The sequence below is a fragment of the Hippocampus comes genome, unplaced genomic scaffold (assembly GCF_001891065.2).
Source record: "Hippocampus comes isolate QL1 unplaced genomic scaffold, H_comes_QL1_v1.1 scaffold236, whole genome shotgun sequence".
Taxonomy (NCBI): Eukaryota; Metazoa; Chordata; class Actinopteri; order Syngnathiformes; family Syngnathidae; genus Hippocampus; species Hippocampus comes.
This window is the reverse complement of record NW_017805879.1, coordinates 354381-367276: the sequence shown is the minus strand read 5'-3', so window position 1 is coordinate 367276 and position 12896 is coordinate 354381. Positions and strand designations below refer to the sequence as shown.

The window sequence follows — 12896 nt, the reverse complement described above, 5'->3', positions numbered from 1 at the left end:
ATATATAGTGAATTTGATGTCATATTTCTGCATACGCGCTTTTCCATGAGCACCCCTCCACACCGCAAGGCCCCGGGTGTTCGCTTTTCCATTAGACCTTTTCAGAGCCGAGCAGTTCGAATGCTTGGAGGGCTTCTAATGCCGCAGAGTGACGACGACGAGCCGTTGATTCAGAGAGATGAATGACATGAATGAGAGTGGTGCTCTCCATTCAGGTTGAATGAGCGCTGTCAGCGAGCGTTGCATGCCACTCGAGAAATCACGATCACATTATTGCATCCATGATACATGTGAAATTGTAAATATGGTCCAGTATTGTTTTAAGACACAAAATATGTGAAGACTATATTTTTGTCTTGATGGCTGCCTCGGAAATGGATTTCTCCTTGATATGTGAAAGCTTCTGTGTATATTAATGGGTTGTACTACGTCCCCCCATCATGCAACAAAAAATTCATATTTTGAATCACCCCCAAAACAGTGGCCAAAACTTGCCATTGTTAAATGCTAGGACACAAGCTTGCACCGCACAGTTGATCCTGCCCAAACGTTTTGGTGCGCCTGTTGTAACAGAAAAAGCAAGAGAGGCGGAGTGGTGTGGTGTGGTGTTGGGCTGTTTGGGGCCAATGAAAAAAGTGGCATATGTTTGTGTGTCCCCATTTTTTCAGAAGTTCGACAGAGACCCAGAGGACATCCGGAGGGAGCTGGAGTTGCAGTTGTCAATGTGGCACAAACTAACTCCAGGAACGCAGGAGGAGGTGTGTACCAATGTCTTCATCATGTAGTCTTGGCCAGGGGTCACCAATGTGGTGCCCCCGGGCACCTGGAAGCCCTCAAGGACTACATGTGTAGCCTGCGGGCTTATTCCAAAAATAGCTCACCAGTGATGAGACACTGTGACTCTCCAGGAATATTGTAGAAGCCATCATTTCAAAATGTGAACACTGGCAGATATTTATAAAGTGTGGCCAATTGATATTTACCTGTCTCATAATTATTGTGAGAAATCGCTAATGTGATCAGTGCTCAATTACTTCTTCTTCTTCTTCTTCTTATTATTATTATTATTGTCACAGACCTGTTTATAACCTTAATGGACCGGGGGTTTTTTTGTTTGTTTGTTTGTTTTTTTTTTATGTGCAGTCAAGGTGTTGGAAGGGTCTGATTTGGTGGCCTCCTTATTGCTTCAACCCCCCCCAGCTCTTAACTGTAAAGCAGATATGCTAACACATTCGAATTTTTAAAAAAACAGGACTGTGATGCAGACTTAGGGCCTGGATGCCTTGCTGTCATTCACAGAAAAATCATCTCAAGTTTATCACGGCATTTGCAGGAGAATTGTTTGAGTGATGGACCCAACCAATTGAGATGCTCTGGTATGACCCCAGGAGACCGATTCACACCAGACATCCCAAGAATATTACGGAACTGAAACGTTTATTGAGAGAGGAATGTTCAAAATTCTTCCTGACCATTATGCGGATCTGATTTGGAAGAACGGCAAAAAATTTGGTTGAGGTCAGCGCTTCCAAAGCAGGCTCGGGCAGTAATAAAGTTCAAAGGTTCACATGCATTTTCTCGTGTGCACAGTTGGATCTGTGTTTTGTGCTTCGTAAGAACATGGTGACATAAATGTTGTTTTGGTAGTTAAAACTGCATTTGTATATTGTTGTGACTTGATCAAGATCAGATCATATTTTTGGACCATTTTATGCAGAAATCCAGGTAATTCTTCAGGGTCGACACGCTGTTCCTTGAAACTGTTACTAAGTTTGAATTACTGATCACCTTCAACTGATTTGCAATCCAGGAGAGTGCAGCAGCATACATGTGGCGCCAGTACAAGACAATGACCTACCTACTATCCCAACAACTGTCCGAGCAGCTTCGCCTTATTTTGGAGCCCACGCAAGCTGCAAAGCTCAGGTTGGTATGCCCATAACTTATTGCAGAATTTGACAGAATCTTACAAATGAAGTGTAATGTCTTCATCAAGCTACGGAAAACTTTCTATTGGAGCCGTCTCAATCATTTCACTTGGTCATCTTTTGTGCGATCGTTTTCAATTTGCTATTCTCCAGAGGTGATTACCGCACAGGAAAACGCCTTAACATGAGAAAAGTGATCCCATACATTGCCAGTCAGTTCCGTAAGGACAAGATCTGGTTGAGGAGGACCAAGCCCAGCAAAAGAGATTACCAGATCTGCCTGGCTGTGGATGACTCCTCTAGTATGGTGGACAACCATTCCAAACAGGTAAGCCCTGCTGTACGTTTGCACAGTCCATCCATACTTTTTCAGCTTTTCCGGTGAACGTCTTCCCAAAACAGCTCATCAACTATGGTTGATCTATATTGTCTTGTAATTTTATACCTGTCTGCTCAATTGAAAGGAAGTTTTGCTGATTGCAGATTCTTTTTGTGTTCCACATAACATTTTAAGACAGAACCAGTTTTTACTTGATTTGTTGTGGTCTTAATTTAAGTACAGTATTCATTTCCAATAGGTCACTTGTTGGAATTAAAATTGTATCCCTTTATCCGTTGCATGATACACAGCAACATATCAGCACTGTGCTGTTTGCATTATGTGTGTCAAGTTCTTGGCAACATCCGGCCCAGTCCACACTTCGATCAGGTGGAATCATTTCATAAATACAGTGCAAAGGGCCCGCACATCAAGCATAAAAGACTGCTGATATCAGGTCACTTACCGTATTTTCTGCACTATAGATTATAAGGCGCACCTTCAGTGAATGGCCTATTTTAGAAATGTTTTCATATATAGGGCACATATAATAGGGGTTGCGGTGGTGTGCATCCACTAGATAGAGCTACACTAAAGGAATACAAAACAATACAACTTTATTTCACAACTGCTGCAGCTGTAACAATGAGAACCGGTCACAAACACAGACATGAAACATATAAACACAAGTGGCATTACGAAACAATAAATGAAAGACAACAGTTATGAAGACAATTGATTCAACAAAAAAAGCACAGAAAACCTCCTGGGCTCACATCCACAAGGGGCTAAATATCCTTAGAAGTCTTGCATGTCTCCTTCTTCATTCTTTTAGTCAGTAGTTAACGATGCTTTTGGTCTTCTCCTTTTTTCATAACGGCTGCTCAGAGCTGACAAATTGTTTGTTTGAGTGTGTGTTGGCGAACGCACATGTCTATTAGTGTCCGGCCGAACCCTTTTACGTTACAATTGGTTCCTGCTAATAATCACCACTAGATGGCATCGGAACACTAACAGGGAAACAACTCAATGGGGAATATAAAGAGAGTTACAGGCTCTCTGTGCGTGTGCGTGTGCGTGTGCGTGTGCGTGTGCGTGTGTGTGTGTGTGTGTGTGTGTGTGTGTGTGTGTGTGTGTGTGTGAGAAAATGGATGGATAGATGTGCACATATACATATCTACATATGTCGAGAAAGCGAGGTACATATCAATATTAAATGTATACTGTATAATACATCATACACAATCACGTGTGTGCATGCGTGTGTGTCTATGTGTGTGAGAGCGATCACTGATCATTGCCACTTTTTTTTTTCTTTCCTGACGTGCACTGCTGTGTTCCAGCTGGCGTTTGAATCCCTGTCAGTGATTGTCAATGCTCTCACTCTGCTGGAAGTTGGACAAGTATCCGTTTACAGGTATCGGCATTTCCTTGTACATGAAGTTGTTGTTTTTTAGCAGGATTAAAGAATTCATAATACTCATAAATGAATAGATGAAGAAATAAATAAATACATATCACCAATAAAAAAAAATAGCACGATACCTACCCGGAATTTAACTTGGGTGGAGCAGACCTAGACCAACAAACCATAAAATGAATTAACTCCAAGGAGAGATTCCACAAACCTTTGTGCATGTATTGCATGTGAATGTAATATAGTCTTGCTTTGTTCCCTATATAGTTTTGGTGAGCAGGTGCAGCTTCTGCACCCATTCCAGCAGCAATTCAATGATGATTCTGGAGCTCGGATCCTCCGATTGTGTACATTCCAGCAGAAGAAGACACGAATAGCTCAGGTGGGAATCATGCTTGTGCTTTCTGCTTACTAGGTAAAATATTGGAGATGTTGAAATATGAATTTACTGTTAAAGTAACTGTCATCATAAAAATGATCAAGCGAGTCAATACTTTAGACACTCTCAGAGAGTTTACAATATATTTACGCTGTGGTAAGTCTCTTTGAGTTTTGATAAAGCCCAATAAAAAATTGATTTATCATCATCATCACCATCGTTCGCTCAAAGTAAGCAATTGCGTGCTGCTTTCACTCTCATCGCACAGCAAATGTGCGTAAAAAAAATTGGCATGGTGGTCCATGTGGGATGCACAATAATGAACCAAATACGCTACACTGAGTTAGGAAATTTAACACACTTTGTCCTGGTCTTATATTTTTGAGATTTTGAATACAGTGGTACCTCTACTTACGAACGTCTCTTCATACGAAATTTTCAAGTTACGAAACGCCTCAACAGGTAAATATTGCCTCTTGTTACGATATAAATTTCAAGATACGAAAGATAAAAATACAGTATGGCCTGCAACTCTCAGCTCCAAGTTTCCTGAACGCAACATACTTCTAGCTGGTCTGCCATTGACTATTACCGAACATCATCCTGGCATCCCATTGGCAAAGAGGCACCTCGACCGTACATGTCTTTGTGTGTAGATAGATAAATATGTGTCTCTGCAGCATCCTCGTCATTCGCCCCTCAGGGCATGAGGCGTTCCGATAGTTTTACGTAAATGTGAATCACCCAGAAAAAGTGTTCACCAGTCGGGCAATCGCTCACTATGCTGATGTTTGCCTTGGACATTTTCTAAGGATTGTTAAAAAGCCGACAAAAGCAATACGCCAGGCAAAAGCCATTTCTGAGAGAGAACATGAACTAAAGAGGGCAAAAAAACGATGAGGACGCATTTAAGTTAAATGACCATCATTTTTATTCTTTGTTCTGTTTGTTTGTTTACATTATGCACAACTCTCATTTATTGTGCAATAATGTAATTGTAACATGCATTGTTACATATTTTGATGCATTTTTATGCTTTAGAAAACATTTATGTCTGAATTTTGGGGGGCTTGGAACGGATTAGGGCATTTACATGGAAAAAGCGTCTCGACTTACAAAATTTTCTAGTTAAGAAATTTCTTCCCAAACCAATTAACTTCGTAAGCAGATGTACCATTGTATTAATATTTAGCATTATTTAAAAAGTATGCTTTTTAGAAATGTGTCCTATTTATTCAAAAAACTTCTTGAAGATTAACAAGTGAAGCATTTCAACAATTACTATAATTAGTAATAACACTCAACATTTAGTTTACCTTTTCATCCACTTCATACTCATTGTGATGAAAAGCGTCACTTCTGTCATTCTCCACTTGATCATAGTTTTGATATTTAGAAAGCAAATATCAAAGCCAAAATTTATTAAGAATTATGTAAAAAACTTCCCAGTTACTTACATCGATGACTGGACAGTTCAACTTGGGCCGATTCACAACATAAAACTTTGCATAAATCCTCATCCAGTTCTTACAAACCAGGGCTAATTGTATTCATTTCAGTGATATGCTCTTCTTTGATATATAAGTGCTTTGTTTTTTCGTTATTTTTTGGGGAGGGGGAGGGGGCATAGCTACATCATGTCATGTATAGGTTTAGGACAGGTGTGATACTGCCCTGGCCACGTGCGCATGTCTCATGTTGCTGACCGCGGCCCAAGGAATGCTCAGGGAGTTTGTGCGAATGCTCAGACGCATGCAAAATTAGCGGGAACATTGACCATCACTATAATCATTCTTATTATTATTCATAGTAGTTTGTAGTTATTCTTAGTTGAAGTAGTAGTATAACTATTTCTATGATTATTATTATTAGAGTCATCATTATGTTCATTTCAGTTATTATACTTTCCTATTTGCTTTGGTGTAGAACTGTCTTCTATACTTTTATACATGTGCTTCTAAAATATGGTGACTATTGCATCGCTATTAGTGATCTGAGGATCGATATTGAAATATCAATTTTTCAGATACCTGCTCAAATAAAAATATTGCTTCTTTTTTATATTTCAGTCATTCAGTATGCATATTTCATTGACTATGTATTTATTTTGTGCCTCCTGTGCAGTTCCTAGAGAGTGCCACCAAGATGTTTCTTGCAGCACGAAAACAGATCTTTCGATCGACAAATTCAGGTGATTTCTCACACAGCCATCCATCCGTCCATCAATTTTCTATTCCGCTTGCCTTCTTTTAAAAAAAGCCTCAGAGGGAACCGGAGCCTAGCTTAGCTGTCATACCAGAAATTTGCATGTACCCACAGTACACGCTCTTGTTCTGGTTCTATTTCACTTTGTGAAACGCATATGACTGCTTCAGTAATTCGGATACCTCAAACTAAAAAATATATACAGTAATCCCTCGTTTATCGTGGTTAATGGGGACCAAAACCACCCGCGATAAACGAAAATCCGCGAAGTGGCGACCAATAAACATATTCCGCAAAAAGTCCGCAAACAGTCCGCGAGAAGCTGCAAAACAACAGCGAGTCACATAGAGCAAAATATACAGTACTGTACTCCATGTATATGATATTTTTTTATTTTTTTTTATTTTTTTTAATGAATATGTTTGAAAAAATCCGCGATGCAACTGAAGCCGCAATAAACGAACCACGAAATAGCGAGGGATCGCTGTATTTGTAATTTTTTTCCCCCTACCTCCGGTGACAGTTTATTTGGCATATGCGTCATTTAGACATGTCTCGTCACGCTGTTGACCCTGATCAGTGTCTCATCACGCGATTGACTCTCGATCAGTGTCTAGTTAGGCTGTTGACTCTGATCAGTATCTCGTCAGCTGTGGACTCTCTGATCAGTGTCTCGTCAGCTGTGGACTCTCTGATCAGTATCTCGTCAGCTGTGGACTCTCTGATCAGTGTCTCGTCACGCTGTTGTGTTTGCTACATGCGCAGTAGGGGTGGGGGGGTAGAGCGAGAGAGAGAGATCGTGAAAGCGAAAGTATGCGCAAGCGAGAGAGATAGTGAAGGGGTGATTGGGCTTGTCCGAAAAAAGCAGCACGTCTCTCTTCGGTTCCTCATCAATACTGATTAATTGTCTTATCATAAACGCATCGGCTGCGCGGGGATAGCTGGCAAGCAGCTAGCTGGAGCCTAACCGCAGCAACACTGTCAGAGCGGCGTAAAGTGAGAGTTACACAAGTCCCATTGTCTCTCTCAGAAGGCAATGCCGATGAATGTTAATTACTGTGTAAGGTTTTACAATTAAATATTTAAGTCAATACGTGTATTGCTGTAGTCTTTGTCTCAGATATGTAAAGTATAAATGCCGTTTACATATTTTAAACATGCTGGTACCCGCATACACTTCCACGAAAATTCCTCGGGGTGGGGGGGAAGCCAACGCTCCATTGTGGTTTTTCACTGATCGTGGCAGTGTCCCGGTCCTCATTAACCGCAATAAGTGAGAGAACAGTGTGCTTATGTAATTATCTGATGTTACCCACCACCTAATTTACCTTTCAACAGTTGAATAAGGGGAGTACTGGGAGGACCTTTATTTTTCCTTATTGAATGCACCCCCCCCCAACCCCCTTTCACTCATCACGTAACAAAAATCTGTGCTTTTCATCATGGTGTCCCTTGTATTTTGTGCCTTGAATTACATTGCGCTGCTGTCCTCCTCACAGAGACGGCCCAGCTACTGATCATCGTATCAGATGGCAGGGGATTGTTCCTAGAAGGAAATCAGCGAGTGATGGCAGCGGTGCAGGCAGCCCGCAGCGCAAATGTGTTCCTGATCTTTGTGGTACTTGACAATCCCAACTCCCGGGTAAATGTTTTTGTTTTGGTTGATATTCCTTTTGTGTGTATATTTTTTTTTCCTTACACAGTAGTTACACAGATTTATGTTGTGGTTTGGTCTGGCTATTTCTGAATATACTGGATTGGTTCTTTGAGATACGAGCTAAATATGATCCATGATCATGCTCGTAACTCAAAACACTCATATTGAGGTGAATGGAATTATTATGTTCCACTCTTATCATAGTACTATGCCCTCTCTATGTCGACAGTATTTACCCTCCAAAAGTATTAGAACAGTGAGGCGAGGGTTGGGTGAAAATAGAAATTGACCAATACAATTCGGCAACTACCCCCAATTTTATGTCTTTGTTCTTGAAATATTTTGGGGGGGGGGTTCAATTTTTTCTAGTTCATTTTCGCTATGGGGTTCAACTGTTAATACGCAAATAGTTTAGATATACGTATTAGATATCTGCCTTGCTCCATCTTCTGATCGAATCACTGATCAAGTGTTGGGTTTTTTTTTTAGTTGATGTTTTTAATTTATTTTTTGGGGGGATAGTGGGGGGCTTACTCCAAAAAACATGGTTCACGTAGTCTAGTTTCTACAGAAGAAAATAGTTTGGAATAACTATGGTATGATGTTAAGAAATAGGAACTGTAGATTTTTTTTTTTTTAAATGAAACCAATTGGTCCTTGGTTATTAAGATGTTGTATTTTCCCTTTCGTATTTTATTGTTATTTATTTATAGAAGCATATTTTTAATATGCTTACATTTATATTTATAATTTATATTTATTGATATACTTTTTGTTCTTCTACTTTTCCCTTTCGTAATTTTGCTGCTATAAATTGAGAATTTCTCCATTGTGAGAAAAAGGTTTCCTTATCTTATATAAAATTGCCCATAATCAAGTAAAAATATATTTATCCAAATAATTGATTATTCAATGTAGTTTTCAGTTGTATACTCAAATAGTAAAATATTCAATCACTGCATCTCTACATCTCCCCTGTTATATTGTCATATTTGTCACTCAAACCTTGTGACCGGGATGAACCAACAACAAAATTGCTCCTCCAATGATGTCATTGATTTGCAAAAAAATACAAATAAAAATGCCTCTCAAAGAAAAAAAAAGTCTTTTCGAGCCTTGATCAAGTCGCAATAATTTTAGGATTGTATCATCGCTTGCAATTTATCCACACACACACAAAAAAAAAGAACTTATTCATTAGCACACGACACAATGTGCATTGATGCTTTTTGTGGTGCTCAATTGCAGGACTCCATCCTGGACATCAAGGTGCCACTCTTTAAAGGGCCAGGGGAACTCCCGGAGATCCGCTCCTATATGGAGGAGTTTCCATTCCCCTTCTACGTCATCCTGCGAGATGTCAATGCTTTGCCAGAGACTCTGAGTGATGCACTAAGGCAGTGGTTTGAACTTGTCACAACTGCCGACCAGTGAGGGTCCCCCCCCCCCCCCCCAAGGTGACATTTTTAATGAAAGAAATCAAACTGTATTGCTCATTCATGACTTCAAAGAGAAAAAAAGACTTGCTGCTATAAATGTGTATTTTCTTATATGCCGTGTCACAATTATCAAATCGTTCTGTAGATAACATTGTCTTTTTTTTTTTTTTTTTAATTTTTTTTTTTTTTTTGTTACGGGGTGTTCTATTTCATTTTCAAATGAATCATGATTGCCCAAACTTGCAAGTTGGTTATGAAGTAGAAATGTAACAATTTTTTTTTTCACCTTGTTGAAATCATGTGCTGTATTTGATTTTTGTGTATTATTTCAGTGAAGAGAATAATGAACGTTCATTGTGAACATACAGTTCAAGCTGTGCGATTTGGTTTGTCAGTGGCCCACCACAAGCAAAACACTTAACGATAGCATGTGGATTTTGGAAACTTAAAAGTGTGCCTTTGGGAAAATAAATGGCATGGCTCAGTGCTCCTCTGAGCTGTGTGTGCAGTCACAGCTGTTAGAATTGGAGGGAAATGACAGTTGGCGCATAGCTGCTAATTCATATTTTTTTAGTTTTTGAATACGGTTCTGTTATTTAAACTCAACCACACCCTTTGTGCTAAATTGTGAGCTAAACCCATTGAGCAGTAGGTTTTGCTCAACTGAAATGTAAATTACTGCTTTTTTTTTCTTTCATACAGTATGTGTTTCAATCATGATATGAATGATTTAAATAAAAAAAAGAGTTTTAATTGCGAGAGCAATGGTTCTTCACTTGGGTTTGATCAAAATTTTACAAAGACTGTTGTGATGTATTTTACACAATTGTCACAACACGTCAATGGTCATCTTCACCACGGTTTACAAATGTGTCCCCTTTGTTTGATTTGTTCCAGAGGATGCATGCAAAAAAAATATATATACCGGTACCTTGTATTAGGGTGTTAGAAAATTGAGGACAACTGATACTGGACTGAAATAAAAGATTTGTAAAATAAACTACTGGTGGTCAATGTTCCCTCTTTGTAGGACGTGTGTGCATTTGCATCTTGCTTATCATTCTCTCAGCACACAGAAAATGGACAGTATACATCCATCCATCCATCCGTTTTCTACCGCTGATCCAAGGTCAGGTCACGGGGGCATCCGCTTTATCAGGGAAGCCCAGACTTCCCTCTCCCCAGCCACTTCTTCGAGCTCTTCCCGGGGGATCCCAAGGCGTTCACAGGCCAACTAGGAGAACATAGTCTCTCCATCGTGTCCTGGGTCGTCCCCGGGGCCTCCTGCCTCACCTCACCACGGAGGCGTCCAGGATGCCTAAGCTACCTCATCTGGCTCCTCTTGCTGCGGAGGAAAAGCGGCTCGACTCTAATCCCCTCCCGGATGGTCGAGTTTCTCACCTTATCTTTAAGGGAGAGCCTGCGGAGATAACTCATTTCGGCCACATTTATCCGGGATCTCGTTCATTCGGTCACGACCCGTTGCTCGTGGCTATAGATGAGAGTACGAACGTGGATCAACCGGTATTCATCTCTCCTTTTATAATTTATAATTTTATCTGTGGTTTTATTGTTCTTGTTTTGATTGTAAAGTGTCCTTGAGTGTTTTGAAAGGCGCTTATAAATGAAATGTATTATTATTATTATTATTAAATAGAGAGATTCACCTTTTGGCTCAGCTCCTTCTTCACCAAGACAGACCGGTACAAAGTCTGCATCACAGCAGACGCTGCACCGATCCGCCTGTCGATCTCTCGCTCCCTCCTGCCCTCACTCGTGAACAAGACCCCAAGATACTGAAACTCCTCCACTTGGGGCAAGATCTCCCCGACCCGGAGAGGGCACTCCACCCTTTTCCACCTGAGGACCGTTGTTTCAGATTTGGAGATGCTGATTTACAGCACATTCAAAAATGTCAAACCTGAGCTGAATTGGTATTTTGCATTTTCATGTACGCCTCATACAACAAAACTGCAAAGTTTATTCAAATCTCTTGGAAGAGATTTTTTTTCTTAAATGTGACTTCTATAAAAGTAAAACGTGAAAGAAAATTCAAAATGACGGACTTCCTGTTAGTCCGAGCAGATGGCTACAAGAGACTTATTTGTAGGTCTTGGGCTGGAACGCGTTCCAAAAAAAAAAGCTGGCACTGAATCATATTTACCAGTGTTGCATCACCCTTTCTTTTAACAACATTCAATAAACCTTTGGGAACTGAGGGCGTTCATTGTTGAAGCTTTATCTGTGGAATTCTTTCCCATTCTTGTTTGATGTACAGCTTCAGCTGTTCAACAGTCCGGGGTCTTTTCAATGGGATTACAGGTCTGGACTGCAGGAAGGCCAGTCTAGTACCTGCAGCCTTTTAATACGAAGCCACGCTGTTGTAATAAAGTACAGAATGCGCTTTAGCGTTGTGTTGCTGAAATAAGTAGGGCATGCATGAAAAAGACCTTGCTTGGATGGCAGCATACGTTTTTCTAGAACAGGGGTGTCATACTCATTTGACATTGTGGGCCACATACGGCCTCGGTGGATGTCAAGTGGGCCGGACCATTAAAATGATATATAACCAGAATATCATGTATTTGTGTTGTTGGCAAAAGCTTGTCGCCTCTCGAGACAAACAAGTTCAGCCGCCTTCATCATGCATCATTGAACAAAGTCACCGTCGGAATACGGCTTTGATGCTAATGCTATTTCGCTAGCAATTAGGTAACTGGCTTTTACTGCTGTGTTGGGTCTGTCTCAGTGACCGACTGGGACTGCTGTTGTCTTCTTCTCTGATCAAAACAGTGTTCCCCCTAGCGGATGATCCACAAACTGCAGCTTATTAAAAATGTTCATTCCGTGTCATTTATGTATTTTTTCACTTTTAAATTATCCTGCAGGCCTGATCGAACCTCCTTGGGGGCCGGATCCGGCCCGCGGGCCCTATGTTTGACACCACTGATCTAGACTGTTCTGGACGCTCGGCTCAAAAGCCAGCCTTTGCGATGGTATGGGGCTGGGTTAGTTCCAATGGCATGGGTAATTTACACATCTGTGAAGGTGCCATTAAGGCTGAAAGTGTACATACAAGTTCTAGAGCAGAGGTGTCAAACATATGTCCCGCGGGCCGGAACCGGCCCCCAAGGAGGTTCGATCAGGCCCGCAGGATCATTTAAAAGTGAAAAAAATGTATAAAAGACATGGAATGAATATTTTTAATAAGGTGCAATTCATGGAGTATCCGCTCGGGGACACACTGTTTTTATCAGAGGATAAGACAACATTGTTTTGATCAGAGAAGAAGACAACAGCAGTCTCAGTCTGTCACTGAGACAGACCCAACACCGCAGACGCTATCAAGGACATGTAAAGACTTTGTTCTTTACACATTTAATAGCATTCTCCTTAGTTTGTAAGGTGTAGGCACGGATTAAATTTAGATTTTATATGCATGTGTAAATGGTTTAAACCAGGGGTCAGCAACCCAAAATGTTGAAAGAGCCGTATAGGACAAAAAAACCCAAAAAACAAATATGTCTGGAGCCGCAAAAAAATAAAAGCCTT

General features: G+C 40.5%; 1 protein-coding gene across 1 annotated transcript in view; it reads left to right on the top strand.

The window, feature by feature from the left end:
• Window positions 1-10343, top strand: part of mdn1 (midasin AAA ATPase 1) — a 97171-nt gene extending 86828 nt beyond the window's left edge. The window contains exons 69-77 of the mRNA XM_019888982.1: window positions 669-758; window positions 1811-1926; window positions 2082-2256; window positions 3591-3664; window positions 3932-4046; window positions 6168-6234; window positions 7748-7890; window positions 9154-9341; window positions 9544-10343. Of these exons, the coding sequence (XP_019744541.1) occupies window positions 669-758; window positions 1811-1926; window positions 2082-2256; window positions 3591-3664; window positions 3932-4046; window positions 6168-6234; window positions 7748-7890; window positions 9154-9339 (966 nt within the window). The 3' untranslated portion in view covers window positions 9340-9341; window positions 9544-10343. The remainder of the gene's footprint in view (window positions 1-668; window positions 759-1810; window positions 1927-2081; window positions 2257-3590; window positions 3665-3931; window positions 4047-6167; window positions 6235-7747; window positions 7891-9153; window positions 9342-9543) is intronic.
• Window positions 10344-12896: the final 2553 nt, after the last annotated feature.